The 27,059-nt window shown below is 42.6% G+C and overlaps 1 protein-coding gene across 2 annotated transcripts; it reads left to right on the top strand.

The window, feature by feature from the left end:
- The first annotated feature begins 88 nt into the window (after window positions 1-88).
- OLFM1 (olfactomedin 1) lies at window positions 89-26,709 on the top strand. Of its 2 annotated transcripts, none has more exons than XM_053473529.1 (6): window positions 89-746; window positions 14,834-14,983; window positions 15,728-15,883; window positions 21,044-21,263; window positions 25,728-25,834; window positions 25,988-26,709. In XM_053473529.1, exons 1-6 carry the CDS (start codon window positions 681-683, stop codon window positions 26,660-26,662), a joined length of 1,374 nt encoding a protein of 457 aa, XP_053329504.1. In that variant the 5' UTR covers window positions 89-680; the 3' UTR covers window positions 26,663-26,709. The 2 variants fall into 2 exon arrangements, with proteins under 2 accessions (XP_053329504.1, XP_053329503.1); XM_053473528.1 differs by lacking the exon at window positions 89-746 and adding an exon at window positions 12,143-12,725.
- Window positions 26,710-27,059: the final 350 nt, after the last annotated feature.

Raw genomic sequence — 27,059 nt, 5'->3', positions numbered from 1 at the left:
CACATTCGCCAATCATGACTACCCTGCACCGGGGATGACAAGCACAGTAAGCCTCGCAGGGCTGGGAAATATTACCGTCCAATCTGAAAGGAGCGTACGACAACCAATGAGATCTCGGCTTACATTTTTCCCTTTTTTTTCCTGGCAGAAAATCAGCCCTCTAAGGAAAAAATTGTGCTACCTTTTTTTCGCAAGCTGCATCACTGCAAGCACCTCTCCTGCATTTTTTTTTTCCTCCCTCTCTATCTCTCTGCCCTCCCTTTCAAGGCAAACTTTTGGCAAAAGCAACACCATCCCTTTGTGCTCCATTGAGTTCCTCCTTGCAAATGCCTTTCAATCAAGGAAGCCATTAAGAAAAAAGAAAAAAAAAATATATATATAGCAGCGAGAAGAAAAAAAAGAAGAAGAAGAAGAAGAAGAGAGAGCGAAGGACCCGGCACAGAATAAATATGCAAATTGGGTGCTTTACAACCCAGACTCCTTGCCTCGTCTCCTAAAGGACTGTTGGAAAAACGCACCTTATATAAAAAAAATATATAAAAAAAAGGACCGGGTTACGGACAAAAGGCTGGACCGGGAAGCGCGGTTAAAAAAAAAAAAAAGGAAGGAAACATAAAAAAGAAAAGGGAAAAAAATAAATAAAAAAAGACCATTGACTCGATTGAACCTGGCATCAAGAAATGCACTCGTCAAGCAAGCTCATCAGCCTCTTCTTCCTCATCTTGATGGGCACGGAACTCACTCAAGTAAGGTTTCCACCGACCCGTTTTTTTTATTTTTTTTTATTATTTCGATTTTGGTTTCCACCCATTCGATAAAGTGATTTATGACCACCCAACGAGAGGACCGCACGCCGGCTCGGTCTGAATCTTTATTCAGATTTTTAACATTTCCGTATCGTGGCTCGTGGTATCGCGAGCGGTCGTCTCCTTTGGGGCAGTTTGGAACTGAAGCTTCTAAACTGCCCCCCACGTTCTTGCCAACGCGTCGTTGTTGGGTTATTGTATGAGCCGTACGACCAGCAAGAAGGGGTTATCTTAGTACAGGGGTAGAATGTGTGTCTGTGTGTGTGGGTGCAAAGGTAGCAATTGTTACAATTTCCTTCGTTTGTAGAATTTTAGAGACCCCCCACCTTATTTAACGACTGATCTCCATGGTTTGTGAGCATCGTATCCGATACACAATCCCTAGGAAGGCATGATGTTCCCGATACATTGTGTCCGACCGGCACAAAGGCATCAGGGATTGTGCCTTCACGTCGGCTGTTACACCTTTGTGCGTCTGCCACTCACACGAATGCCTCTGCTTTCAATTTACAATTCTTTGGATTGACTCTGACATTTAAATGTCCTTTCCAAGTCTCCAGCTGGGATATCCAGGGGGGTAATTAGCTGCTGGGGGGGCTGGTGGTGGTGGAGGGTGACTCCGCGGCGCTGAGGGCAGATCAGATCCTTGCAGATTAGTTCGATTAGATGAATTGGAGTGAAGGGGAAGGAGATTTGCCGTTTTATAACGAGATTAAAGGGAGAAAGTGCCCCGATAAACCGAGGTGCTGAACCCAATTATATATATGGGGGGGTCCGGGATTTGGGAAGAAAAGCGGGGATGCGCATGGAGCTATCACTTTAAGTTTGAGTCACTTCAGCCAAAATATCTACTTTTGGGTCAATGTTTCCAAACGTATCCCCTATTTAATATACCGGTATATATATTTGTTTTATCATAGAAAAGGGAAAACTCGTCAGCCATGAATTTTAAACAGAAAGGTCATTTTTACAAACAAAATCTATTATTGTGCTCTTATATAATAATAATAATAATAAAAATAATAATAATAATAATAATATAATGGTCCGATTATTAGAATGAAACTTTTTGGGGTAGACGTATAAGATTTCCAGATTTTTTTTTTTCTAAAAAAACTGTATTTAAAAAAGTAAAAAAGATTTCAAATCTTACAATTTAGAAGTGAAGTTTGGGAGGGCGTGCAGTTAGTGTTAGTATAACTGGCGGGTGCGCATGTGTAAAGTTGGACAGGGATCCGTTCCTAACCGGCCACTGCTTGGAATTCTTTCCGTGTTGTTGGTAAACAGCTGGGTTAACGATAAAAACATCAGAGGAAGCTCGGGGGGAGAGAGAGAGGCGAGAATTTCCCCCGGGGACGGGATATACAGTACCAGGTCCCCCGTTATACACAATCACACATCGCACAAAATATGGATCGATATCACAGCCTGTGCGCTCACAACCGCCACAGCACGGCACCGCGCCGCCCGAGAGGAGAGGCACGGAGGGGCGGAGGTTGGGAAAATTGCTATCTGCCGGGGCGCCGGATGCTTTTTGAGGCTAGAAACGGAGCCCTGGGGTTTTGTAGCAATGCATTTTTCAAAGTCACTTTCTAAGCCGCAGCGCCCCGGCGAACAAGCCGCGCATAGCGGAAATCAGCCGAAACCGGAATATCGGCCCTATCGGGCGCTAATGGGTTAACTAAGGCAATGCAGGCGGAAAAATAGGAAAAAAATGCAAAATTCCTGATATTTTTATTGTGCTGGTTTTTTTGGGGGGGGGGCACAAAATGTACCCTTTTTGAATATTAATTAATTATAAGAAAATAGGTCTTTATAGAAAATAGTTTAACCGTTTCAGTTCATTGAACAAGGCATTTCCGTGCTTCTCCCAGGCACTGTCTGAGTAAAGAGTGGAAACGAGTGCCTTCTTCAGGCTAAATTCTGTATCTTTTTTTTTTCTATAACACGGCCCACTTATCAGAGTTTCACACCAGTTCGCAAGGAGGTACAACATTTATATTCATTTTGGTTAAGGCGCTGCACATGGTGAGACAGCGAAGGAAGCGCTCAGGGAGATCCGTCTAGCCCCGGCGGCTGACTTTTGTGGCCATTAAATAAACATGGAGATTTGATCTGAATTTTGATTGGTCGTTTCTCGACCAATTACGTCTGAGACTCTTCTAGCGCCAGAAGTGGGTAAATTCAATAAATAATTGGAATGATTAGCTAATAGTGGGAGAGTGCGGAGTTATATACTTTTAAAACAGTATAAGCCATGCAGATAATTCATTCCGATAATTCGATTACGCGAGAGTCGACTGTATTAAGTGTTGTGGATCATCTCACTGGCACTGAAAGAGTTAAATTAAAGCTACAGATACACCAGAACTTTCATGACATTGCATTACAAATGCATGGGGGGGGGGGTTCTGCAGAATGCCCCTTTATGCAATTGCCCCTTTTTTGCCGTGTTTGGCTGAACACATCTACTCACACGTGATCTACTTACCAGCGGTCAGCTCCAGGGCTGGCTTGGCGAACGCTTTGGGGGTCTGCTAAGACCCCCCTACTCTGTGCTGGCGCATAAAGAGTTTACACTGATTTTATTGGGCGTCCTTTTCTGCCCCCGGTTGGCTGGGCACTGCGAGGATACTCCTTAAGGAAGATAGGCAGGTTTGCTCCAGTTTAAAAACCAAAACTCTGAAAAAGGAACCTATTTTTTTTTACTAAGCTCCACCCACACCTCATAATTGCCCATTCACCACCTTTTGTGTCCTTATGCCCCACTTGCACTTGGGCACCGGCCCATTAATTACTCTTAGCTCGGAAAGTGTCCATTGTGTTCAGTTCTTTTAGTGTAAAATATCTTTTTTTTAACTATTTGCCCCCAAAAAACACCTCTTGACTGCTGGAGACCATTGCTGACCGGGGGGGGGGGGCTGGTAAATGTTGTACCTGCTTGACGGCGGAACATTTACTATTCATGGGCCTCCAGTCTGTACGTAAGAAAAAGAATATTGTGAAGGTCTTTAGGGTCTCCTACAGTTCATTAAGCTACACGTCAGGACATTCCCATAATCTTAATATTTATTTAATAATGGGGGGGGTAGAATTCTGGAGGCTCAAGTACCTTGTAGAGGTTCAGGCTTTCTCTAATTAACCTGTAATTAAACAATGAACAATATCCTGCAAGGTTTAATGTACTGTACTGGACAGCTAGTTTGTCTATCGGCCACCATAGATGAAGATATGGGGTCACAGAAGATTCATAGACCCCAGAGGTCTCTTCTTCAGATGTCAGAGGAGCCCTATGAGGTCTTCAAAGCTAATTTTTATTAATGTTGGTCAATCAACTTTGAGTAGAGACTCCATCTACTCTTGGGCCAATATGGCTACATCCATTTTTCCGTATTCTCGGCTTGGAGGTTCTAGAATTCTACAACTTACCAAAATGTATCATTCGTTGGGTCCACTTTCGTCCATCCAGGTCTTCTGGAAACAGGCCTACTGAGTTTGCCGAAAACTTCTAGCGAAACCTAAATGGATGTCAGTCAGGGCTCTGAGAATTCGAGAATCCCCGACACGTTCCCCCCCAAAAAAATCTAATTAATTAACGTTCTTTAGAGCTTCTACACATTTTAATCGTTTTTGGTATTCTTACGCTATCTTAACAACCCCCAAACAAAGGACTGAATCCTATAATCATCTTTAATTATCCCAAAACAATTAAGGACTATTCAGGTAAATGTAACATTTCTTTTTATCCAAAAAATACTCTATAAAGCTCTTTGGTAGAAAAAAGTAGAAAAAAAGGGCTACTGAGTATTTTTGTGTCTCTTGAAATATCCTGTATTGGGAATTGAAGGATTGTGTAGACGTTCGGTGGGACTCGACCGGGTAGCCAATGAGAGACAAACAGAGTAATTATTCTATCCCCATTGGTTGAAACCAATGTGCCAACCTACATCTTTAGGAATACTTACTCCTAGGTTGTGAAATGAATATGTAAACTAGTTTCCAGGTGTCCTTTTAGACCCACCAACTAGACAAAAACCCAGGAATGTGTTGGTCGTTGGACTCGATTATCAAAACCCAATTTTGGGGAGATATTTATACATTTTGGGAGGAATTCTAGTAGTATCGACTCTCTGAAGTAGCCTAGTTTTCTTCTAACCAAACATCGATTCATATGAGGAAACCAGTGGGGATGAACTTTGAATCCTCACTTCCATTTTCCAGTTGCGTAACCTTATTTTTTTCGATGAGGCTGTCAGCTGCAATCCTACGATAAGGATTTCATCTTATTAAGGTTGACCAGTCATGACTTCACATTTTATTGCCGCTTATCCTTACTCAAACAGAGCAAAAGCCCAGTACTCCTTCCTGGATTAAAATGTAAGGAGGCTTCTGCGTTCTACATCGCGGCATGCTCCACAACGGCTGTTTATGAACATTGCTTTTGGTGGCAATGATTGCTAACCGTGGCAACCAATGATACAACTCATTTTGTGGAGCGCTTGGTCAAAAGCCAAAGTAACGCGAACGATTGATGCTTACTTAAATGCTAAATGTTGGTCAGTTCTTTATGGAGAACGGATCTCGTCTGATGAAAGTTCCTTATTGGCTGAAATTAACTTTGTTTCTTTACTCTCATAAAGAAAGAAAAATGGTTATCTCCAAAACTTATGTATTTACCCCATCTAAAGATGCTTCTTATTTAGACAATGCACATCACTTCCTAGGGGTGATGTCTACTTAGCTCCTGTTGACACCAAGTTGGGTAGACCAAAAATGGGTTAGTTACCTTCAACAGAGATGAATTCTGGTTGGACTCAGTAGACTAACTATCCAACCTGAATTCTACTTAAGTTTGGTGAATTGAATATACGAACCCTTGATGACTCCACAAGAGTCATTAACGGCCAACGGGCTTCGAATACAGTCACCACGTTGGAGGAACCTTTGATGATCTCAGTAGGGTTCTTCCTTCTAAAGCAACCTGTGGAATTCCAGCCACATCATTTGTGGTCATATATTGAATTCTTAGGTCGTTGACTGGAGTTAAGACTTCTTTTCACTTTGCGACATTGGTGGGGGTTTTTTTTAGCTTAGGATAAGACATAGGGCAGATGGTCCAGGCTTTGGCTGCATTACCAGGGCACATCTTGCTGTAGGGGGTTCCTTCCTACCACCCTAAACTCACGGTGAAGCCGTTGCAGGATTTATACTCCATATACACAGAATGATAATTTTATTACCGTCTGGGACCAAGTAGCCGGGACTCTTAATGTAATCAAATTATAAAAAGAACATTTCCATTCTTGTTGATAAAAGCTTCTGATTTTGGAATCTCTCAGTCTCTTCGATCCTCTGATCATTGTACGTCGGCTATAATGTTTTGAGGACTTCAATTTACAGAAGATTTTATTTACCCCGTTTGATTTATAAAGCCGTTTCCTGCTGTTTCTATACACATTATCGGGGCTTTTAGGGCTGTAGAACCCTGCGATACCCTCATACCCAGCAAACATTCTGACCTCCTAGAAAAGAGGGGCATCGGGGGAAGAAAGGGGGGCATCAGGGGAGGAAAGAGGGGCATCAGGGGAGGAAAGAGGGACACTGGGGGAAGAAAGAAGGGCACCAGGGAAGGAAAGAGCAGCACAGTAAAGGAAAGAAGGGCATCAGAGGAGGAAAGAGGGGAATCAAGAGAGGAAAGAAGGGCATTAGGTGAGGAGCAAGATCACAGAGAGACAATAGAGGTCTCAGAGGGGGAAGGAAGGGGCATCAATGGATTAAGGGGGCATCAGGGAAGGAGACAGGGGCATCAGGAGAGCAGAGAGGGACATCGAGGTAAATAGAATGGCATCAGGGGAGGAAAAGGGGGCTCATGGGTTTGTGCCCCAAAGATAGATATAATGAACAATTTTATTTTGTTTAATTTAAAAAAGGTATTTTATTTAATGTTATCAGTTTAGGAGGCGGCAACCCTGTAAATAGTTTGTGGTCTTTATCCAGTTTCATACCAAATAACAGAAGACTCCTTTCTGATGTTAATTGGAGAAACACCCATTTTTGGTAAATTGCCAGAATTAGCACTTAGCGGCGAGAAGCTTTTCAATCCAACAGAACTTCCACCCATCCCAATTATCTTTATTTAATGCATAATTAATTGAGAAGAACACCATTCATGGATGTTTTGTAAGAATGATCTCTGTCGATTAGGCTTTAGCTCATTTCTAAGCAATTGTTGATAAATGACCATGAATTATCCTTATAGAAACTAGGAGGATCAAAACTAACATCTCTGATCATGAGAACTTTTACTTTACTGAGAGGGTGGTAGATAAGTGGAACAGCGTCCCAGCTGAGGTGGTAGAGGTTAGGCTAAACGGGCAGACTAGACGGACGGAACGAGGGCGTCAGGGTTATCAGTGAGACGTTACCAACATACGGGGAAGCATGGCAGGGAAGTATGCTAATCACAACGTTTAAATGTCTCGGGGAACTTAAAGCCTCAGCTGCTACAGAGCCTCTTGGGAAACGTGTGCCAATCATCATTCTGCTGCTGGAAACGCTACCACTTGGCATTGTGTGACTTTGTGAAATGATTGGCAGGTGGCATTCCCGAGGGGTGACGGTGACCACAAACATCTGTGCTGAAAACGCACTCATCCATAATGGCCCAAATTATTCATCACCCCCGAGGTTAGATGCCCCCCCCCCGGCCCGGCCAGGTTGCTTCTTTCCGTTGCATTATTTATCGGAATGCATTTTAAATTTCATTATTTCTGCCTGATAATCATCCGTGCTTTCCAGGATGGGTCATTTACTAAAGTCCAGATACGGCCAAACCATTTTCCCCATTCCTTGTCTAAGCAAACCGTTTAATGTCCGTGCAATTTTCACTGTCCTACCAACACGGCCAAAATGCCATTCCATGTATATACTACGTATGATCCTGAACTGGGCAATATTGTGTTTGCTAAAAGTTTTAAGACCGGCTTCAAACGCATCGGTTCCTAAACTTTCTTTTTTTTTTGTTTACGGAGTTCTGCCCTCAGTTGTGTAGAGTTGTGGAACCATTAGTGGGGATCAACAGCTGGTTGTGGAGATCCTCTGAAACCAGTTGCCACACCGCAAAGCTGAGCGCCGTGAGTTGGATCTTCTTGTAAGCAGGACAGGTGGCCACGTCCCAATCCCACCACACCGGCCATGTCCCAATCCCACCACACCGGCCATGTCCCAATCCCACCACACCGGCCATGTCCCAATCCCACTACTCCGAACAGGTCCCAATCACACTACTCCGGCCAGGTCCCAACCCCACCACGCCGGCCATGTCCCAACTACACCACACCGGCCATGTCCCAACCCCACCACACCGGCCATGTCCCAATCCCACCACACTAGCCATGTCCCAATCCCACCACACCGGCCATGTCCCAATCCCACCACACTGGCCATGTCCCAATCCCACCACACTAGCCATGTCCCAATCCCACCACACCGGCCATGTCCCAATCCCACCACACCGGCCATGTCCCAATCCCACCACACCGGCCATGTCCCAATCCCACCACACTAGCCATGTCCCAATCCCACCACACCGGCCATGTCCCAACCCCACCACGCCGGCCATGTCCCAACTACACCACACTGGCCATGTCCCAACCCCACCATGCCGGCCATGTCCCAACTACACCACACCGGCCATGTCCCAACTCCACCACTCTGGCCATGTCCCAATCCCACCACGCCGGCCAACAGAAATGTTGGGCTGTTTTCATTTTACCCCTGTTGTAGTATTTGCCTTGTAATAGAATGCTTTCAGGCAGCTGCATATTAGCCGTTTGTATGATTCTCGCTCTTATCTGAGCCCCGATCTACTAGACAAACATCCCGACTCCTTATCATACTGCCTGTGGGGAACAATAGAATGGCTCAGTCTTATTCACCCAGCTGGACTCTCTGACTAATGAAAGTCTATGGAGGAACGGACTTCATTAGCCTTGCCTTAAAGCATCAGCTCGGTGTGGGGTTTAAGATGGGAAAGTCACCCAAAATATCACTGACAACAATGGCGGCCTCCGGGTCTGCAGATAAAGGAAGGGTAAATGATCAGCTGCCCTTAAACGGACTCAAAAACGAGTCTCCCGTGGCAGCGATGGCTGAAATGCAAATAGTTTTCATCCAATATAAAATATATTTTCAGAAATACTTGATGAAAAAAAAAGTTTTGATGAAAAAAAAAAAAATACGTTTTTCATCAATCAACTAAGGTCAGGAGAAGATTGAAATGTCTTCCAATTCCGATCCGTGTAAAACCTCCCGAAAAAAATGAAATATCTGACTTTGATAAAGGGCGGCCATCTGTCTGTCTGCATCAACAGCTTTTACCATCGTTACCGTCGGAAATAAATACCCATCCGTGCACTCGAGGCTCACTCATCCAATCCAAGTTCTGGGCAGCAAGAATTACTAGAGAGCTATATCTTCCCTTAGAATGAAACACGGAACCTGCCGACAGATCGGCCCCATCCGGCCCCCGTCTAGTCGCCCGTTTCTCCTGCTGTAAAGACTCAAACCTTAATCAGTCGTTGGTCTCGTCTTAGATTCAGGAGCCGTATGTCTATCCCATGCATGTTTAATACCCTCACTGTATTACCCTCTACCACTTCTGCTGGGTGGCTGTTCCACTTATCTACCACCCTTTTAGTAAGGTAAATGGCCTTTTACTCATTAATCTCCAAGCCAATATCCCGAAACCCATGCTTGGAAGGTAAAAATTAAACTGTAGCCGATGCTCTCTTGCTTTTTTTCTGCTTGGGAAGCTGCCATAGAGCCCTTTAACACACGGAGAACAGGGTGAAGGCAAAATCCGATGCTTTATTATACACAGGGGGGCATTTAAAATGCTTTTAGTGAGCTTTCAAAGCTGCATCGCCGTCTTTGCTTCGTCTCGATGTATATTTTATGGGTGCAAAAAGTTGCAAACATCATGAAAGCGCCATATACTCTAAACTGTACAGCGAAGCCAAAGCCGTAATTCAGAATCTAACATAATGTATACAATGTAACCAATTTTCCAGACTCCAGGACTATGATTCTGAGAAATTTCCGCTTGCATTCTAGCTGAGTTAAGTTATTTTTTGCTGTTTTCTTTTTTTAACAGTGTAGTCGCGCATGCATATTTTATTTATTTAGCAGATGTACTTAGCGCTTTGCAGTTTACGGTATAACAAAGGGCAGGTGTGATAAGTACAGTTGTCATAAAGGCATTGTGACCAGGGTGTGATAGATATGAATACAGTAGGAAAAGAGGTCCGTGCCCCGAAGAGCTTGCACTCTAAGTGAAGATTTTAAAACACCTGTAATAATAGAAAATCAGATCACAAATGCATAGAGTTAGATTTTATATTGTGACATTTGCTGCTGTTCTTTAAATGCATCGGGAGGTTTAAACTTTCTATTACTGTGCCCTTTGCCCACAAAATATCAAGCAGAGACTGAAATAAGCTGCGCCCTGAGAAACGAGACGCTCTGCGTGTTTAAGTGTGACAGTTCCTCCTGAAATAATAATAATTGGACCTGAGAGATTAGAATGTTCTCCATAGTGATTAGGAGAAGCCAGCTGCTAAGGCACAGAAATAGGCTGGGTCTGAACGCATAACCTAATTAACTGACAAAGGTTTCTGTAACGCACCCTCAATAATTCAGATGGTCAATTTAGAAACATGTTTAAATTTCCTCACTGTATGAACCTTTACCACTTCTGCTGGGAGGCTATTCCACTTATCTACCACCCTTCTTATCTCAGCATAACACAGAACACAAAAGCAGCCCTGCTAAATCCTCTAAAAGTGTCATATGTGAAAGCATCACTAGATGGCGCTGGCACACAAGGATTTAGATTTCTTCCAGTAGAACTCTACTGGCAGGCATTGTCTTTCCATTAAAAAGGAACAGACCACTATAAGTCATTTAATACTGTATATTAATGTATATTAATGTATATTAACGGCCTTTGTCTTTCTTCCAAGCATCAATAGACTGATACAGTATAGCCAAAGGCATGGCTTGCTATATTAACCCTTTGTGTGCTTGCTGCTCTTAGTGTGAGCAGTGGCTGGTTTACAATGGGGTTTTTTCTTTAGCCAGGTGGTTTTAACCCTTTGCTCTGAAATAAAAGTCCCAGACGCCTGGCACTGGAACGGTTAATTCACATTAGTGCCTTTTAAACCTTCCCGTCTGCAGTACTGCCATGGGATTTTGCTCATAGATTCCCTTTAGGAAATTCACTAAAATGCACTTTCGGATTGATCATGGCTAAAATGCAGTCCATCAACACTTAAGGAAAGGCAGATCCCCTAAGTACACAGTAATCGTATTGATCCGTGAGTTGGAGGCTGGTCAGAACGGAAGTAGCAATACAACCTTCTGTTGATTTCCACCCGAAATAATTCTAATTTTGTGTTCTGGGTTTATATCCCAATCGACAGACGGGGAACTGGGTCCAGGGACAACTAGCCTCAAAAGTGTAACAAGTCACATAGTACAGGGTCATCAGTCCAGAAGTAATGCAGAAGAAGTGGAATGCTGAGACAAGGAGTCAAAACTGTGAGAATTATTTCATTTTAATAATAGAGAAATTGTTCTAAACAATCAGGATGCGCTTCCTTTTTCTGACGCATTGTCTACAAAAAACTAATAAATAATAATTATTAAAAAATTGTATAGTAGTACTAAATTAAGTGGTAAAAAATATGTATATATATGTGTAAATATGTACAAATATATATTTATATAAATATATTTAAAAATTAAAAATGCATATAAAATTATACAGAATTTAATACACCGTACAGTGATAATCAGAATAAAAGGGGCTTCCGGTGTTATTATACAAATTAATTTAAAAAAAAATCATAAATATGCTGAAAAAATATTCTTACGATGGTGCTGCATAAAATGTGTGTATATTTCCTTAAAATAATATCCCAAATAAATCCCCCTGGATACATCCGAATGTATAAATTTGATTCTCAAATTCTCCGCTGAGCCTACGCTAAAAATAAAAAAAAATAAAAGCTCGCGTGATTTCTGGTTTTTTTTATTTTTTTATTTATTTAACCAGGGATTAATTTCTGTTTAAATATCCTCTCTCTCCCCAAATGCTCCTTTCCTTTGAGAGTCTCATGACAATGTTCGTGTGTGTTTGGGGTGTGGGGGGGGGGAGGCGTCGTGAAGATGGTATTAAAAAAAAAAAAAAAATTCTGACATCAGATGGCGTTTCCTTCCACCAAACCCCTCCGCCCCTCCTCCCAGGACTAATCCATTCCAAGCCGAGCTACCGAGTTAGTTGCATGTCAATTGCACGGCTCTGTGACGATCCGGAGACCTCGCTCCCAGCGGCCGGGGGAAAAGGCTGTTTAAATATCATCTCCATTCCGGAATAGAATCTTCGGAGTTGTGAAGGTTCTGTAACCCAAGACGTACGATCCAGGTCCAGGGAGAGAAAAAAAAATTCCCAGGTCCCCATCATCATCCTTTACCGTGAATCCCAGTCCCAGCTGGTGTTCTTCTAGATCATCTTTTGGCTTCCCCGAGTGTCTTCCACCTGAGCCTTTGACCTGCCTGCCCTTCTCCGAGCAGAAAACATGTCCAGGAAGCGCTGCGTTGTTCTCGAAGGCTGGAAGGCACATAACGAGTCTGCGAACACCATGCCGCTGAAAGCAAGTTGCCTGGCTCGTTCAGAATGAAGGGTTGGTGGATTAACTCCAAGCAGAGATGTCTGTGCCTTTACTCAAGATCGGGGTTGTCCTGAGCACCATGGCGATGATTACCAACTGGATGTCCCAGACGCTGCCGTCTCTGGTGGGTCTCAACACCACCAAGTTGACGGCGGCCAACGTCGGGATCCTGGACCGGAGCACGGGCGTAAGTCCCTACCTCATTTTATCTTAAAAAAAATAAAATAATCGACGTAGGGTCTTTGTTAAGAGCGTATCGCTCGACTTAAGGCGATATCGGGGTCATCATCGAGTGCGTGTAGCAAGTGGAACTGCTAAGCAAGGGTTAACGGCAAATTGAATTGTTACATTAAAAAAAAAGATGATATGCCCCTGGGTGCAGATTAAATGGCAGCGGCTTATTTATAGAGAGGTAGCGCTAATATTAACGGGCTCGTCTAATGTGTTCATTAAGTATCTGCATGTAACGCGTCCTTTGAGATTCAAGGATGGTAACCTCTGGCATCCAAGCTGCTGCGGACTAAGACTCCCATAACGCTCAGCCAGGAGGGGGTCATAGACCGCCGCACCGGTGACTGCCGGAGCTCGCTTATCGACCGGTCTGAATTCTGTAGATTGCCGGTGTCGGCGCCTTGAGTTGCCGAACACCTCTCTGTCCTTGCATCGCAGGTCTGGAGGTCTGCGCCTCGACTTTGAGTTCTCATTAAATTTGATCGTCGAGTAAAAAGCCATTAAATGCCGATGTACAGGAATCATTTGCATAATCGTAAGAAGAGCTTGGCATTCACAGAAGGGCACGGGGGGTATTTCTGTACGGGGGGGGTGGAGTAAAGAGACGGCAGAAGAGTTCTTTCCTAACCTGCCGAAGGAGATGCCATTTGTAGCAAGTCAAGACTACAATGAAATAAAGAAAAAAAAAGCCAATTGTATATCATACAAAGAACATACAAAGAACATACAAAGACCACCAAGGCGAAATAAATACATGTAGGGGGGTTCCTAATGGAGGAAGAGGCTTTCCACCTAAAATAAGATTGATTTTTCTGAATTATTACAGAGAAAAATAAATAAATTTGATTATGAGATTTGAGAAATACCCCTTATCCCCTCGGCAGTTAACCTCTTGAATGCCGTAGAGGCGAGGGATGTGTTCCACAGAGTTGGTTTATCTATCTGATGTTTGGTCTGATATCTGATATTGAGATGATTAGAATTTAAACCCCATCCTTATAGTGAATTGTTTATTGGGGACGAAAAGAAGGGATGAGAAAAGCAATAAATCTATATCAATGGAGCGGTTATATGGCTTCCTTGGGCTGTATTTATAGAAGTGAAGTAAAGAGGTTTATTATTGCGCATGTTTAGAAGTATCTGGAGGCTGCGATGAGATCCTACGACCCATAAAGCCACCCCATTGTTGGCTTTGGAGCATTGGAGAACCCAACGCCGGCTAACCACTAAAATCTCTACAGGCCCCAGAGGATACATTGTATCGGGGTATAAATCACTAACATCAGGTGCACTTTGGATCAGAAATGGGTCCTCTGGTGACCATCAAAAAAAATAATAAGCAAGAACGCTTTGTGATACCGATTAATTATTCTTCTGCTGGATCTTCTGAGCAGCATCTCAGAAACATAAGAGTGCCTTGGAATCCGCTCATTTTCTGAAGCTCTTAGCATTTCCAGTCCGTGCCAGGACAGAAATCAATTTGGCCGCCAGCCTGCGATATTGGGTTGCTAAGATTTTTTTTCCTCCCGTTGAGTCCCGCTCGTTGAAAATACTCAGAGAACTTGTACATCTGAGTAATAGCTCTTTAACTCTTTAGCCACTGCAAAGCCACTCCGGCGCAAAGATGAGATCTAAAGGAGAGGGGGGACGTCGAGCTGGTCCTGATGGCTTCCCCTTTGATTGACTGATTTTCAACTCTCGGTGGAGGAGTAGGTGGTAGAGCACGTTTTGGCACTCAAAGGGTTAAAGTTGGAGCAGACTTAACTTTTTTTAGAGCTCTAATGCCCACTTATCCGTTCCTAAATGTATGGGATTGGGTTTTCATCCTACTAAACGTTCCTGACTATAGAACGGATACAAAGTTTCATGGACAGTAACATAACGTTCCGCAGAGCTTAATGGAGTCAGGATCCTCAACTGACCTCCAGAACACGGGGTTCTAGAACGGTGACCTTTAACGGTGACCAAGCCACTTCAATGCTACCTTCACTTATCTCCAAAAGCATTTAAAGTCGCTGTCATTGTCTCGACCCCTTTTTCTCTATGTTATTGTTCATTTTCTAGGTGTTACCAACTAACCCGGAGGAAGGATGGCAAGTTTATAGCTCTGCCCAGGATAACGAGGGTCGGTGTATATGCACAGTGGTGGCGCCACAACAGTCCATGTGCTCGCGGGACGCCCGGACAAAGCAACTTAGGCAGCTATTAGAGAAGGTGAGAGGATGACGTTGGCCAACGGTTCGAAGTTTCTCTACTCTAATGATTTGGTATGGTCCTGTACTGAGTTCACCCATCGAAATAGTTAAGTGCTACAGGGTTCCAAAGTATGTTGTCAAGGTTTAAGGTTTAAATGAAGCCCAAGGTTCCTTGTCATGGGTTAGAATTTGGATTATGTGAAAATTGCTTAACATTTTTGGAAAAACCTTTATTGTTCAGAGTTATATCCATATTATCCCTATTATTAGACATTTATAAGGTGACCCAATAAGCCCAGACCCTATGATAAAAGTATTGAAATAATGAATTTTACAACTGCTTTAAAGCAATAAAGTATGGGCTCCTTAAGTCCTCCAGGTCCATGTAGGATGCCTTGTAGGTGATGTCGTTTTGGTTAGTAAAGGTCCTCGGTTGGTCGGTTTAGGCAGAAGAATCTCCATACACTTATGTTAAATAGGGTAGAGTGTTTCTGTAGGCTCTCAGACATTTGAATTGTTCTTGGAACTCACGTGCCACAATGTATCATCGAAAGATGTTCCGACCAGTTCCAAGAACACGTCTTCTAACCCCCTTGCTGGGTTACCAAGGACTCAATGACAACTGTCACTCATACTACATAATCATTCTATACGGGTAACTTGTTTCGAGGTCATCGGTGGCTTTGCTCCAATCCAACAATTTCCACGATGGCCATGTGATACAGTCGTTCTTCCCTCCTAGAAAGTTCTCTTTGTGTTGTAGGTGCAGAACATGTCCCAGTCAATCGAGGTATTGGACAGACGGACCCAAAGGGACCTGCAATACGTGGAAAGAATGGAAAACCAGATGAAGGGCCTGGAATCTAAATTTAAACAAGTGGAGGAAACGCACAGACAGCACCAGGCCAAGCAGTTTAAGGTGCGTAGGCTTTCTCTGTAGCATTAGAAGCTAAAAACAAAAGTTGATGGACTTGTTCATTTATGAATCTGCTTCAAGACAGGTCAGAACCAGTAACAGGGGGGACTGAGTTATCAGAATCACTATAAAGAGGGATAAAAACCAAGAAAACGGAACAGGGGCGAGTCACGGGCAATCAAAGGCATTTATTTACCCATTTCTTGATTTGTTTATGAACTTTTTGATTTACAATTACTGTTTTTTGAGATCTTTTTTTTTTATATATAGATGTTTATGAGGTTATTAAGTTAAGTCCTTCGTGGAGACATTAACCGTAACGGGTCCCTCGCATGTAAATGTCACTTCTGCATACAGGAGCAGGCATGATGCTGATTGGCTACACGACAACCAATCAACACACACCTCTCTCACAAACCCAGAACTCTCGAGACGTCAAATACTTAATATGTGTTTTCTGGGGAAATATTAAGATAATGGTAAACAGAAAACTAAATACTAAATATTCTAGTAATTACCCTATTCCATGAAGCCAGCTTTCCAAAATCGACTATTACCTAACAATGAGCGTTTGGTTTCTACCCCGCCATTGTTTTTAATTTATTAATATAATATCAATATTTATCAATATTGTAAAATAGGTCCAATAAAACGATTATATCCAGCCCATTCTGCCACACAATGTCACAATATTTTATGTGATGTATTAATAATCTGGCCAAAAAAGATATAATATATATAATGAGAATTATAAAGTCCTATAGGCCACCAAGTCAGGCTCCATGGCGCCACATTAAGGGGGTATTGGGCATTTCGGTAGGGTAAAAATACTTTTTACTAATTGTACAATGTGTTCTGTACTGGTTCTGAAACAAAGCCCATACTGCTCAAAAATATCAAAATTTAGATGGGAACGTCCATGTCTTCCTTCAGACATTACGCTTAGAGTGGTCCTCGGATATTGGCCTTTAGGCTCTCTATCCCAGTTTGTGCCGTTAAAGCAAATTAGTAATTCATTTTCAAGAAAAGAACTAGTTCTAGCTTTATAGTATAATTATTTAGAGACAGAGAATTAAGTGAAACTAATAATTTTGCAGTGTCTGCCACCCTAAAAGGATCTTAGTTAGAAAACAAAATGGCGGCCTTCTTCAGTTTTATTGGCATAAGGCAGCAAATTTTTATAAAAGATACATTCAGGAGATAAAAACAGTGAAGAAAAATAATTTTTGGTAAAGGGAGTTGAAGCAAATTTTGGAGTTGGGTTTGGTCCGGGCTTCAGTTGACTTTTAAACAGAAATGGCTGGGGAGTTATAGAAAATTGGAAAATCATCCCAATTCTAACAGATATAAGGAAGTGATGGAGATGTTATATTTCTTAACAAGTCCCATGATATTTAAAACAAAAATACCGTTGTTGCTCATAATTTAATAATGGAATATAGATAAAACATAGAAACTGGCGGCGGAACGGCCCCATCCGGCCCCCGTCTAGTCTGCCCGTTTCTCCTGCTGTAAAGACTCAAACCTTAATCAGTCGTTGGCCTCGTCTTAGATTCAGGAGCCGTATGTCTATGGACGGACAGTTGTAATTGTTGCGTCGGAGTTTCCACTCAAAACCCGGCGTTTCACGCTAACCCCAATCGATGTCTTTTGCCTACTTCTAATTCCAACATCGGGAATTGTTTCTCCGCTTCCGCCATGGTCCGGGGGGGGGATGGTGGAATCAGAAGTGGAATCCACCAAGGGTCTGACAAATGAGTTGCCAGTTTTAATGCTATGAAGAGAACAAGACGCACCGCTCCCGCTACAAATGAGGCGTGAGACGTTAATTAGGGAGGAATGACTGCAAACACGGTGAGGCTGACTAAATAATCAAGACGTCCAAATGGTGTTTCTCGGAGCTAATAGGTTGAGTAGAAAACAGAATTCAGGCATTTAGTGAGTAGAATTCTAATTGCTACAAAACAGAATGTTTTTCATGGAATTTCACCGCAAAAACCATTCAAGTCTAGAAATCAAATTAAACCAGTTGGCATGTTTTTTTTTTTTTTGCTTGTTCCCGGAAAATTAATTAAAAAACGTACAATGTTTTTAAAGAGGAAAACGAAATAACAAGCGAGACGTGAAAAGCGAGAATTATATAGGACTTCCTTTGGGAATTTTTTTTTTTTTTTTTTTTTTAAATCTAGTCTTTTTCGGATTCTATTATGAATCAGTAATTACACCCCCACCCCCCCAACATCTGGTGATTGCTGTGTATACAAGAAGATATACAAGAAGGGTTAATACAGATCAGATATAGGTGCCAATAACACACCTTACTATAACTTGACTAATTAAGTAGAGTTTTAAATAACCCCGAAAATGTAAATACCTTAAAAGCTGTGCGCGCCATTTAGTAGATAAGGTTTTAGAAAAGGTCCGTTAGAAACTGAAACAGAGAATTGTGGGTTCTGCGAGATCTCCACAGCTTCGCTGTCCAAAAGCTGCAAAATCAGGACTGTGCTGTGAAAACCAGGGGTGTTGGGAGGTATGCGTGAGAAATATGGCCCGATAAGACAATAATTCTAAGATTTGGGCCAGATTTTAGTAATTTTACCATAATGGTTCTGTACCCAGCATAGTAATTATGAGTGGTCGACTCATTTCTTCTATGCACTCCTTTTTAGTACAAGCTCTGTAGCTTTTGGAGCGCGTAAAACACTTCATTCCCCTCGTTAAGAGCGCAAAGCTGCCTGGACGCGGTATATTTGTTCTGCGTTATTAGGTTCCAAAAAAAGAATGGCTGAACAAAGCCGTCGTTTGAATTGGCGCGGAAAGCAAAGCCTTTTGTACTTTAATGGGGGGGGGAGTGTTCAGTTTCATAAAGTGGAAATAAATGGAAAATCCAGAGTAACAGAAAAACGACAAAATAATATAATAAGGAAAAAGAAGATAATAGAATATCCAACATGAGTATATGTGACGAGTTAATAGGCCATAGGCGGATATCCAATTAGGGCCACCATCTTTGTATTGATGACCCATTAATATTTGTCCAAAATATTAATATAAATAACTGTGAATAATTACAGAGTTAATTTAACGAGGAAGCTAGAATAGTTTATTTTATTATTATAATTATTATTAATATTATTTATTATTATTATTATTATTATTATTATTATATATTATTTTTTGCTCCATACATTTGCTTAGAGTTCTGCTGGCCACGACTCCAATTGGTTAATATTTCCCTATAAGAGATTTGGAATTGTACGCGGTGTTTTCCAGGGGGGCTCGGAGAATCGCTTTCTCCTTGTGGTCTTCGATTAAGAAGGTCGTTGCCGTAAGGGGAGGGAGTAGAATGTCTAGAACGCTTGGGTTCTGACAGCTTGTTCATATAGATAGTAGACGGAAGAGTAGCGGTATTAGTCCTTTAGGATATTTCTGGAGTAGAGGGGCAAGAGAATTAGAGATGCTTTACCAGCCGAGTTAAGGTTAAAGTTGGAGTCCACGTTTTTGGCACCGGCGCCACTTCCTTGAGTCTAATTGATCCCATTGGGAGGAAAGCAAGTTCTTGTGAAGGTTTTCCGGTGCCGCGGATCCTTCTATGGAGCGTGGAGCAGGCAGGAATCGGATAATCCTGCCTTATCCAGGCAAACAAATTCAATAAATGCCTTCTTTTTAGCTTCAGTTGATCAATTTGTTTATTAATTAAGCTGTTTGTGGATCATGATGGCACAGCCTGATCCTCCAGAATGTCTGACGGGACAACCGCATATTGTTAATGCTACTAAGTAACGAGCTTAGAAGCCGGTAACAAATTTTAAGAGGGACACGGCGGCCGCCCCGTGACTATAATGCCCATTTACCCAGAAAGAACTCCCATTCATTGTGATTGGGCATTTTCCTGCCAGCTATTGGTTGCTTCTAGTTCACCCCCCGAGTGGTATGGTCCAACCCTAGAGCTGGGGGGTCTTCACAGGTAAGTTTGTGTCATGCAGGTTAAAGCACTTACTAAATAATATTTAGCTTCTAAGGAGAAATGTTAGAAGCGGAGAGTCAGAATCTAAAACTAGAGTCAGAGGCTTAGATGGAATGTAAGGAAATGCTTCTTTACTGAGAGGGTAGTGGATACGCGGAGCAGCCTCCCAGTAGAAGTGGTAGAGGGTAATACAGTGAGGGTATTAAACATGCATGGGATAGACATACGGCTCCTAAATCTAAGACGAGACCAACGACTGATTAAGGTTCGAGTCTTTACAGCAGGGGAAATGGGCGACTAGACGGGGGGCCGAATTGGGGCCGATCTGCCGTCAAATTCTAGGTTCCTATCAGCTCCTTCTTTGATGTTATAGACTCCATGTTTTAAAACGATACACATTTAAGCTCCTCCCCTCCAGAAAGCTATTAACTATTTAATAGCATCACTCCGTCCTTAACCCATTCTCTGCCAGGAAAAATCTAAAATCCCAGTATTTTTTTTTTTTTTTTTGGGGCGGGGTGTAGAATTTTGGGAGAATTATTTGTGTTTTAATGGCTGTTATCAGATAGATTAGTCCTTAGCTCTTATTTCATATTTTTTACTTACAGGGCTAACTTAACTTGCAGTGAATGAAGAGTTTACTCCCATGTAACCATGAAAGAGAGACAGAGAGACACACAGCATTTTGGCGCCTATCATTATTATTTTTTTTTTCTTTTTTTAATTTTTATCTTCCCAATTAGTGCTTTATCACTAAGGAACCTTGAATACGTTGAAATACAAATCTTCCTTTGCATGCAAATGTAGCGGCATTTCACGAAGAATTTTTAACCTTGTCAATGCATATAATATATTTTTTTTTAAAAAGAAATCTTTTGTGTATGTGTTTTAAAAAGCATGTAACAAAAAAATTAAGATGTTGCATTTGGAAAAAAAAAATGACTAATAAAGACCTTTCCCAAATAAGTTGTATTGCAGACTGTTTAATATATATATTCGATGCATCATGGTTACTGTTTAAGGGGTTAACACGGTTGCACTCACGTAGGCAGGCAGGCAGGCAGATAAGGTGGGCAGGCAGGTAAGGTGGGCAGGCAGGTGAGTGCAGGCAGGTAAGGTGGGCAGGCAGGCACAAGGTAGGGTGTTAAAAAACTTTTGCATGCAGAGCTCTGAACCAGCTTATTTTAACCTTGCAGGCAATAAAAGCGAAAATGGAGGAACTTAGGCCTCTCATACCAGTGTTGGAAGAGTACAAAGCCGATGCAAAATTGGTATTGCAATTTAAAGAGGAGGTCCAGAATCTGACGTCAGTTCTAAACGAGCTACAGGAGGAGATTGGCGCCTATGACTACGAGGAACTGCAGAGCAGAGTGTCAAATCTTGAAGAAAGGCTCCGTGCATGCATGCAAAAATTAGGTAGGCATGAGACACACTCTTGGGGTGGGGGGGCAGACGGCCTTCTGCGTTCTCAGATACACAGGGTATTTTCGATCTGACGATGTTCAACTGGACAGTGCCTAGCGGTGCCGAACTGGTCAGTGCCTAGCGGTGCTGACCTGGACAGTGCCTAGCGGTGCTGACCCGGACAGAGCCTAGCGGTGCTGACCCGGACAGCGCCTAGCGGTCCTGACCTGGACAGTGCCTAGCGGTGCTGACCCAGACAGCGCCTAGCGGTCCTGACCTGGACAGTGCCTAGCGGTGCTGACCCGGACAGCGCCTAGCGGTCCTGACCTGGACAGTGCCTAGCGGTGCTGACGTGGACAGTGCCTAGCGGTGCTGACCCGGACAGCGCCTAGCGGTGCTGAACTGGTTGGCTCTTAGCAGGGCCGAACTGGTCAGATCCTAACAGTGTAATGTAGGTGTAAACTGGACAATGCCTAGCGGTGCTGATCTGGACAGCTCCTTTCAAATATCAATATATAAAGCGGATCTTTACCCTTAACACCGCTACACATTAATACAAACACCATAAACATTCTCGATAAGCCGTGTTAACATTTTTTAAATCCCAAGAAAGATTTATTCCATAAATATATATATAATATTTATTACTGCTTGCACTTTTACAGCCCGTATTACTTACCAGAAAAGCATCTAAACTTAAGTCTAATTTTTTATCAAAAAGCTGAAAAGCTATTATTAAAATATCTTAAACCTCATTACTTTATACGCAATGCCTAGGCACGCGTGGATAGTTTTTAACTTTTCTAAAAGTTAATTACAGTGAATGCCAAAATAGTGAAGTCCCCTATGCTCCAGATTCTACTACCTCTCAATTGGTAAGGTTGGGGTGAATATCCTCGTGAATGTGACCTTTGTCGGTGCTTTTCTTTGAGCCAAACTTTAAATTGATTTGATGTCTGTTCTTGCTGACACCACCGTGACCACCCGGAGAGGTCACCTTTATTGAAAACCACAGCGTCGGCCAAAACCCGAGCCGATGCTGAAACTGGTTCAATATTTATCCGCTGAAAACACTTTTTTTTTTATTTAGCACTTGACTACGCATATATAATTCATACACAATATTCGGTGGTAGAGAAGATGTGCAAGTTTTTGGTTAGGAATGCCCTGTTTTGGTCGGTCTTGGTTTACAAAGTAAAAGTAATTCAGGTTGACAAAAGACAAAGTCCGTCCTTGCTGTCAATCTAGAAGATAATAATGTAAAATAAACCAACTAGGAATAGGGTTAACATGGTAAACATTTGGGGGCACAAAGAGACTGATTAAGGACCCAAAAGGGGCTTTAGGCCAACAAAACTTTCTCACTCCTTTAATGAAATGCAAGAGCCTTCAGAACAGACGGACCGAATGGAAGCGTTCCCTCTAAGGTGGACAACTCAGCGCTTAAACAGTTAAGAAAGGGCCAGTTATAAAATACATTTGCGGTAGTTGGAAGATCCGGTTCTTTATGCAAAAATCAATTCTGGCAGCTTCTGTGCTGCACTGTTCGACTTTCGGCAACTAGTGATAACAACAAATAGTAAACTTCCTGTTCCTCTGTTAACGTTAAGTGTTAACTTCCTGTTGGACTGTTAATATTAACGGAAAATGGATATAGCCGTGTTAGCCCACGAGAAAAGACTCCTTTGTTGACGTTGATATCTTTTATTGGGCCAACATGGAAAAAGATGGAAAGTTATATAAGACATCAGAGATTTCTTCTCCAGCGAAAGTCATTCAATAAAAAGGATTTCAAGTTAAGTCTCTATTAAGATTAAAGGGGGCACTTCTTGTAGGGCTGTTAACATTAAAGGGGGCACTTCCTGTTAGACTGTTAACATTAAAGGGAGCACTTCCTGTTGGACTGTTAACATTAAAGGGGGCACTTCCTGTTGGACTGTTAACATTAAAGGGGACACTTCCTGTGGAGCTGTTTAAAAATGGAAGGAACACCTTTCATTGTGGATTAAGACTTGTGTAAGCAATTGAAGGACATGCGCAATCTGCTATTCACTACATGAAGGGTGAGTACAATGTCTCTAACTGTCTCCCTTCGCCTGTGCTCAGGGGTAGCTCAGGGCTGTAATTCGGTACCTAGAACCCTGCTAAGTCTTTATGTGACTATGGAATGCCTAGGTAAAAAGCATTAAAGGAGAGCAGGGGAAGAATTACATCAAATGAGAACAGGACAGGTCTTGAAAAGAGGTGCAGAGAAATGAAAGAAAGCAGAGAAGGAACGGAAGAGAGGAGCAAAGTAATGGAAGTGGGGCAAAGGGAGCAAAGGAGAAATGTACAGTAAGAGAGCGCAGAATAAAGAAAAGGGAGAAAAGGGACTGGAAGAGAGCAGAGAGGTAAGGGAAAGAATTGAAGGGAATGAAAAGGAGAAGAGAAGGAATGAAAGAGAGCTAAAATGCAAGGAAGCAGTGAGAGAATGAAGGAGGCCAGAGAGGGAATAGAAGAGAGTGGAGGTGGACTGGGAAAGAAAGAGAAGGCAATGGGAGAGAGCAGGGAGGTAATGGAAGGAACTGAATGAAATGAAAAGAGGGAGAGAGAGAGAATGGAAGGGAGGGAGTGGAAGGAGGGAATGGACACTTGCAGAAAGGAATGGAAGAGATTAAAATGAGAATGGAAGAGAACAGAGAGGAAATTAAAGGAATCGGGGAAAACAAAGAACAAATGGAAATGGAAAAGAGCAGGGATGGAAGGGAAGACAGGCGAGGCGGCAAGTGGAAGTGGTTAAAAAAAAAATGGGTCAAGTTGTATGAGATTGGTAAAATAATGGAATTTAAATGGCATAAAGTAATGGGGACATTGTGAGAAGATACAATAGATATGACTAAAATGAAAAAAGGCAAAGATGAAAGTGACTGGGACAATAGATAAAACGATAAGCGGAGAGACACAGCTGGGAGAATAACACGCACCGCGGGAGGAAGAGCGGGGGTTAAAGGGGAGCAATAGAAGAGACCACACAATGAGAGTAAAAAGAGCATCAACAGGGAGTGAGCAAAAGGACAAGTGCGGGCGGCGTTCAAAGGAACAGAAGGGAAGAGGGTGATGTTAATCCGTGGAAGCAGGCAAAGCGGGGAGATCACCACGCAAGCAGCATTGTGACACGTTCCCTTTCACTGATGATGAGATATGATGTAAAATAAACCAGGCAGCCTTTTTAATTCATACAGAGCTGCCCCCGATCACCTATTAGCTTCAAATACCTTCTCTGTCATCTCCCTGACTACGTCTTCATTCCAATTCACTTCAGACATACATAATTTACACTGTATGCCGAAGGATTTAATCAGTTCCAGCGCACGTTACCGGACTGGTATTATACAGGACCGGCAAATGAGGAGGTTTATGCGTCCCCTATGGTCTCTCTTTAAAGAAAAAAAAAAACTAGAAGAAGTAACGTTCTCCCTTTAGTCCGTACCTAATAAAACATCTTGTTCCGTGCGCATGAATTACACGCGAATAGATAAAAGCATCGTATTCCGCGGCTCGGATCAGAAAGAGAATTATTAAAGACGGGGAATGTTTTTTTAAATGTTAAAGGAACGGTAATTTATCAAGCCCGGCAGATCGAATGTGGAGCCATTATGGCCAAAGTATCAACGGGCAGATAGAATGTGGAGCCATTATGGCCAAAGTATCTACGGGGTTAAATCTGCGTTGAGCTGATCTTCTACTGGCTGAGAAAAATAATTTTAGTTGAAAACAGACAAAATTAGATTTTTTTTTCTGAACTAAAAAAAAAATACTTTATTGGAGACCAATAAATCTCCAGGTCCAACACCGTTAATTATGCCGTGTGTAGATATTACATGATGCAACATTGGACCTGCCATTTGTGTGCCACCTCCTCCAAAGCTCATGAGATATTAATTAAACCTCCCCGGTGACATTTCAATTGAGCTTCCTGCCACATGGTGACGGAGAGAGATGGGGAGCGCACATGATAAACATCTCACGTAGAGCACAGGTGGGGCTCGCTATGCATTCAAAGAACCGGAGGTGGGCTGGAAACATGATTTCTGGTGGATCGGCCAACTGGCATGGAAATAAAGAGATTCTGGATGCAAAACAAAAGATTACATGGAATGCGCTCATCCATCATGCGCAATGAGGCTGCCAGGTGGATGGCACAGAAGCAGCTTCAATGAAAGCGTTAGGCAGAGGACCATTGAGGTGGACCTAGTGATGCGTAAAAACCTGTAGCTACCAACCAGTCCTGACCTTGTTTCCAAAATCCCACCCCTGGCCACACATAAAAGAGTTAGGTTTGGGTCTTCCCAATTTAACCAGATGGTCCGCTCTTCAACGTGCATATGTTTATGATTGTCCATCGGCTGGCACAACAGTCGGCCGACCTGCTCCTGACTGTGAGTTATGGAGACGTATCCAGTCCACCATCTCACCGTCACCATTTTTTTTTTCCAGCTTGTGGCAAACTCACCGGGATCAGTGAACCGGTCACAATAAAGGCATCTGGCTCCAGGTTCGGCTCCTGGATGACGGACCCGTTGGCTCCAGAAGGAGATAACAGGGTAAGTAGTAACTTTTTATCAAAATGTAAAGAGTAAAGACGTTCTTCCCTTCAGTCGGTTGATCTACCCAACCGGCCAATTTACACTATAGAGCCTCAATATAAATCTCAATTTAGTCACTTGTTGAAATCACTTTGTTCATTTGTGCCGTAGGTTTGGTATATGGATGGCTACCACAATAACCGGTTTGTAAGGGAGTACCGGTCGATGGACGATTTCAAGAACGGTGAGAACTTTACCTCTCATCGACTCCCGCATCCGTGGTCCGGAACAGGACAGGTTGTGTACAATGGCTCCATCTATTTTAACAAATTCCAAAGCCACATCATTATCAGGTTTGACCTGAAATCAGAGGTGATACTGAAGACCAGAAGCTTGGACTCGGCAGGCTTCACTAACGTTTACCACTACGCTTGGGGAGGCCAATCAGATATCGACATTATGGCGGATGAGAATGGCTTGTGGGTGGTGTATGCCACCAATCAGAATGCTGGCAACATAGTCATCAGCAAGCTGGACCCCAACACCCTACAGATACTCAAGACCTGGAACACAATTTACCCCAAGAGAAGTGCTGGTGAAGCTTTCATGATCTGTGGAACTCTCTACGCCACCAATGGGTATTCCGGTGGAACCAAAGTGCATTTTGCCTACCACACCAATACCTCTAGCTACGAGTATATTGACATCCCGTTCCAAAACAAATACTCACACATTTCCATGTTAGACTACAATCCCAAGGACAGGGCCCTGTACGCTTGGAACAATGGCCACCAGGTCCTTTACAATGTCACCCTGTTTCACGTGATCAGGTCCGACGAGTTGTAGCCTGACCGTATCGCCTACAAACCGAACGAGGATGTAGGAAGACGGCAGCCAAGAAGAATAAAAACTGTCTTTTTTTGTTTTTCCTTTTGAAGGGTTAGACCTTATCGGATGGAATGGTTACGAAATAAGGAATATTTAGAACTTTCTGCTTTAGCAACGTCTATCGAAAAGGAATTTCGGGTGGACCTGAGTCGGGAGAGAGATAAAAGGAAACCCTTTTGGACAATAATATACTAAATGTAAAGGCAGTGACTGTTGAGGACTTCATCCTGTATATAAAAAAAAAAATGGGGCTTAATTAATGTCGAAAAGGGAGCACAGTGTCATGTACAGAAAAAAAAGTCACTTTTTTTTTTTCTCTTTTTTTTTTTTCTTAATTAAACCTGTCTAAGGCTCC

The sequence above is a fragment of the Spea bombifrons genome, chromosome 8 (assembly GCF_027358695.1).
Source record: "Spea bombifrons isolate aSpeBom1 chromosome 8, aSpeBom1.2.pri, whole genome shotgun sequence".
Lineage (NCBI taxonomy): Eukaryota > Metazoa > Chordata > Amphibia > Anura > Pelobatidae > Spea > Spea bombifrons.
The sequence above is the reverse complement of the archived record's forward strand: the minus strand, read 5'-3'. Positions and strand labels throughout refer to the sequence as shown.

Excerpts from the sequence above, each read along its gene's own strand:
- OLFM1 (XM_053473528.1), top strand. The coding sequence starts at position 12,576 with ATGTCTGTGCCTTTACTCAAGATCGGGGTTGTCCTGAGCACCATGGCG. Across the intron at positions 12,726-14,833 it reads TCCTGGACCGGAGCACGGGC|GTGTTACCAACTAACCCGGA; the intron begins GTAAGTCCCTAC and ends TTCATTTTCTAG. Across the intron at positions 14,984-15,727 it reads TTAGGCAGCTATTAGAGAAG|GTGCAGAACATGTCCCAGTC; the intron begins GTGAGAGGATGA and ends TTTGTGTTGTAG.